The 5,176-nt window shown below is 40.8% G+C and overlaps 1 protein-coding gene across 1 annotated transcript in view; it reads right to left on the reverse strand.

Annotated features, from left to right (window-relative positions):
• The window catches only part of LOC101856982 (dual 3',5'-cyclic-AMP and -GMP phosphodiesterase 11A), a gene marked incomplete at its 5' end in the record, with an annotated part of 142,616 nt that overhangs the window by 87,094 nt on the left and 50,346 nt on the right, over nt 1-5,176 (reverse strand). Inside the window, 1 exon segment of the mRNA XM_005105621.3 lies at nt 2,196-2,257. Coding sequence (XP_005105678.3) covers nt 2,196-2,257 — 62 coding nt within the window.

The raw sequence follows: 5,176 nt of genomic DNA on the forward strand, positions 1-5,176 counted from the left end.
TATATACAGACTTCAACAAAAGTTAGGGACCACTTGCAAACACTCTGAGTGGTCTTCTTGGGTCAACCTGCACGTGGGCGTTTTTTGGACTGATGCAGTGGCGCAATGGTGCTGCCTCAGACGGACAATGACAGAGTATGACACTGCGAGCCTTCTGGCAACTTCTCGGGCTCCAACTCCATCCTCCATTGCTCTGGCACGATCAAAGTCTCTCAGCCTTTGTCTTGGTGGTATGTTGATGCGATACCGGATTTTGCGCAAAAGGTGGCTTATATTGCCACCAAAATGAGCACAGTTCGAGATCGTACGTCCGTTTATGACGTGTTCCAGAAATTGTAACTGAGGAAAGTCCTTGGTGTCGCACACAAGTCGATAAAAAAACCACCAAATTCGACTAAAATTCCCAGAGGACTTCCGTGCTGCACGTGGTTGTTTTGGTCCTTTAGAAGGCTTTGCATTACGCGTTGGTAACCCATTAACACTTTCAGAGAAAAACTTTAGAAACATTCCTTGCTGTCTTTTTTTCGGATATTTTTAAAAGATTAAGACTGTCTGTCAAAGTGGTCCTTAATTTTTGTTGAAGTCTAGTCTTTATATACCTATTGTCCTGCAACGTAATGCAGAAATGGAGAGACTGAGTCTTACAATCCGCGCCCCGGTTTGGTCTGGATTCACTCGTATACCCATTGCTTTCTTTTGTTGTTGCTGTTGTCGTTGTTGTTATTGTTGTTGTTGTTGTTTTTATTGTTGTTGTTGTTGTTGTTGTTGTTGTTGTCGTTATTGTTCAACATCTTCTTCTTCTTTCTATCACGTCCTCTCTCCCAAACCTATGTTTGTCTCGTCTCTGCCTGTATGTCTGTCTGTGTGTCTGTCTGTCTGTCTGTCTGTTGTTGTTGTTATTGTTTTTGTTATTATTATTGTTGTTGTTTTTGCTGCTGCTGCTGTTGCTACAGCTGTTGCTGCTGCTGCTGTTATTGTTGCTGTTACTTTGACTTTGTTTTGTGTAATGGAGAAAGATTTTTCGCAATTTCCCCTCGGTTGGGTTGTGGTTTACAAACCGTCTTTCGATAACTGTACCTCTCGACCTGGAACATTTCACAATACGTTCTTGCTCAACATCAGAACGAAAAGTGGACCGCGTACCTACAATCTGGAGCAGCTTTTAGGTCACTCACTCCCCATGTTTACATCGTATTTTTTTGTTTTGTTTTGTTTTAATGGGGACCGAAGAACGGCGACCATAACAGCATGTGGTCTAGCTGTACAAGTCCTAAAATACGTCGTGGTGAAGTCAAGCGCCCGTCAAAATAATGAAATCAAAGAAACATACTTTTCTGGTCGTTGGGCAATTTTTTAAAAATTGAATTTTATTTTTTTATTTTTTATTTTATTTTTTTCCTTCTTTTTTTGGCTTGACATTTTTTATGACAATTTAAAACACCTTTTTGTGTGGAATTTTACAGAAAAACGTTGATTAAAGGCTCAACAACTGTAAAACTGCAGTTTCCAAGGATCTTCAAGCTATTGAAGTCACCGAACTTGGCCGGCCACTTTCTCGCTAATTTTACCTCTGAACCCAGTCGACCCCCAACTCTTTCAATCGCAAGTTGCTATTGTTTTTGCTGTTGTTGTTATTGTCATTGTTCTTGTAATTATTATCATAACTATTATTTTTCCTAAAGATGCTAATTATTATTACTATTATTTTTTCTAAAAATGCACGGCTGGATTTTTACGTAAACAGTAAATCATTATTGAATTAACATTAAATAAATCTTTCACCTCATTTTCCTAATGTTATTAGAAAGTTTCTACCCCCCCCCCTTCTCCCGCCCTATCCCTCTCTTTCCAAATTAACCTTTAAAAAAAGAACCAACAAAAGGTTGCTTAACAATGTCAGCAGATAGAGGAGAGAGGATAAAGACCATTTACATTAACCTAGTCGTCTCCATTCTCTTTCACCTCCCCCACCTCCCCCCCCCATATCACCCCCAGTCTACTCCTTCCTCTTCTATTGCAAAGGATGGAGGTTAGGTGTACATTGTATTCACAGAACATTAATACAGATGTGAACATGTGAACTTGTGAACGGGAAAGCCAAACGTGATGGAATGAAAAAAAGAGCAGCCAGTTACAGTCAACAGAGACCAAATGGCATGCAGACAGAAGAGGAAAAAAAATCCAACAACCCTTACCTTCCTCCTGAATGACCGTTTTTCACAGGGCAAGCCAGGTCGAAGACTTTGTCGAAAGAATTCTGAAATGGAAAACGTAAAAGAATTTTTCTTTTGAGTACGAGTAGATCTAAATGAGAAAACGTAGGCGAATTTTTCTTTTGAGTACGAGTAAATGAGAAAACGTAAAAGCATTTTTCTTTTGAGTACGAGTACATGAGAAAACGTAAAAGTATTTTTCGTTTGAGTACGAATAAATGAGAATTGATATATTTGTCAAAAACATAATACATCTTTATTTGGTTGTTAAAGTGAAAAGGGGCTCGTCAACACAATGAGGGTTATTCAGTATTTTTTTAGTGCAAGGGGAAAAACAAGAAAAGTAAAAACAACAGTAGGAAGGAAAGTAAAAATGGCCCACCGTTGGCGCCCTCCAACAACCTACATATTAAAGAGTTTTGCTGAAGCCCTTGGTATAATAAGGCAGCGGGCTGTGGGATTATGGCTGCTGTTAACACACTGCTCAAATTTCAGAACTTCTTATACTTTTTCATCCAAATCAAAACAGTACTGAAAAAAACTGCGGAGATCTGTAGAAATTCCATAACCCTATCAGTATGTCGTGTTTTACTATCGTATCCATACGACGTGGGGAACTCTGTGCCACCACTTTTCAAAGAGTAAATTTACTCGTTAATCCGATCGGTACGCTTTGCATTGCAGTCTGTCAAAATTATTTTTTTTTTAAATACTGAACGTTTCAAAGAGATCTTCGTACTAGAAGTATTCTTAAATGGGAAGAATACAACCCTGGGGTTACAAAATGACCCCAGGGCGTACGGATAGGGTTAGACAACGTAAGTTCAAGAATATCCCACTGGGAATTGAACCAAGGTCATCCGCGTTCGCCTTCCGGCAGGCCAGCAGCTATGCATCCCTTTAACATAGGGAATAGCGACACACTTTTCATCAGAGTTAATGTTTAGATCCTTGATAGGGTTCGGGTCTGGATTAGGCTTTTTTGTGCATGTCTAATATAGTGATCGGACTAGTTTTTGCCTTAGTAACGGGTTACGATAAAAGTTTTGGCCAGCGATGTTGTCTGTAAGTAGTAGGCAATAAACAAATTATGTTTCAAGAAGCCCACAGCACCAACACAACGCAAGTATATATAGTTTTGTCGTGCTTCTTTTTGTTTTATTGTCCATTACTCGCCCACAAAACAGTGTCCCAACTGTTTTGTCGTACTGAGGTACTGGATTTACGGACACAATATATTATAACCCGTAGGGCTTATATTGATACTATTTTCCATCCGCGTTTAGCTGATTCTGTTATCTGGTTTGTTATTGTTAGTAGAGCGTATCACAATAATTGTTCAAACGATGAGTCACAATTCTCAAAACGCAAGAGAAAAAGTGTGAACCAACCAACAATGATCATTTATAGTCTGTATAGATAATGTCGGACGTCTCAACAGAGAAATTGAGACGACGGTACAGAAGGCTAACAGCGTCAGCTACCAGCTTGCCCCACTCCCTCAAACATCCTAACATCCCAACTGAGACCAAAGCCAAGCTCATTGATTGTATCTTTATCCCCACTTGACCTACCAATGCCAGACATGGACCCAAAAGTCTGGAACGCAAGATAACAACCTGCGGGGTGAAATACTTGAGGAGAGCAGTCAACAAAACCAAATGGGACATGATCAGAAATACCAGGATCAGAGAAATGATCGGAACAGCACATTTCCTCCACTACATTCAGACGCAAACAATCAGGTGGTTTGGATATCTGACACGTGTGGCACCTCACCAACTTGCCAGTAAAGTGTACAACAAAAGAACATCATGGTATAGGGCAAGAGAAAGAGGCCTAGAAAGACCTGGATCGAGGTCGGAAAAGATACCCTGAAGATGCACAACATCCCACTCAGCCAGGCCAAACAGCTTGTCAGAGACCGAAAACTCTATCTCCCCTCGACGCCCTAGATAGTGCAAGAGGAAGGATATAGTAAAGTATTTAGAAAATATGTAATGATTCCTAACAATTCTACTATAAAAAGGCGAACAACAAAAATGTAGACTCGCAAAGGAACGCATACCCCATCCGAGCTAACTTTGTCATGCTCAGAGGACTTGTGGGAGGGGTGGAGGGTGGAGGGTGGCGTGGGGAGTGGAATAGGGATAAGGTAAGGTAAACACAAAATATCGCATAGTTATAATAGATGGTAGATATTTTATGCCCACATAGAGACAATTTAACTCATTTCAGATGCAAGCTACTTTAATCCTGCCTGCAAGAGCTAACGTAGGGTTAGAAAGACAAGACATCTAAGCAGAAAGACGATGATACTCGATAAAAATCCCCCAACCTCCCAAAAAAACAAAACAAGAACCGAACACATGTCTTCTGCGCGCGGCAACGAAGCGCCTTACCGCGATACCAAAGACACCGGTAGAAGAATATCGCAGCTACATTGTATTCGCACGGTATTTTGAAACTCGAATGTGCCAGAGTATAGAAAACGAAGATGGAATGGGGAAGGGGGAGTTGGGGGGGGAGGAGGCTTGAGGGGAGTGAGTGGAGTGGAGGGGAACTGAGAGCGTGGGGGGGGGAGTGAGTGTGGAGAGGAGGGAAGATGGTTGGGGGGGGGGCGTAGAGTGCAAAGAGCCTGCGGGAGCTCACCATTACACAAAGTAATTCTTAAGGGGATAAAGTGGCTTTTCTTCCTACAGAAATTAACTGAACATTACAGGATAAGATCAGAGCGTGAGGACGTGTAGTTCTAATGGCTCTAGAGTTGTATACCATTTATAGAAAGTGTCCCTTCGGCTTCAATTAAGTTCGAATTTTAAAACTGTCCTCCAACGATAATCAACGTTTCAAAGACACATTGAACGTCAGAGATACCTACTGAATTTTTCGGCGGGTTGTAGAGCACTAAATTTGCTTTTACAATAATAGCAATGTGGCTTATCAAAGATTATATATATATA

Source organism: Aplysia californica, unplaced genomic scaffold (assembly GCF_000002075.1).
Source record: "Aplysia californica isolate F4 #8 unplaced genomic scaffold, AplCal3.0 scaffold00481, whole genome shotgun sequence".
Taxonomy (NCBI): Eukaryota; Metazoa; Mollusca; class Gastropoda; order Aplysiida; family Aplysiidae; genus Aplysia; species Aplysia californica.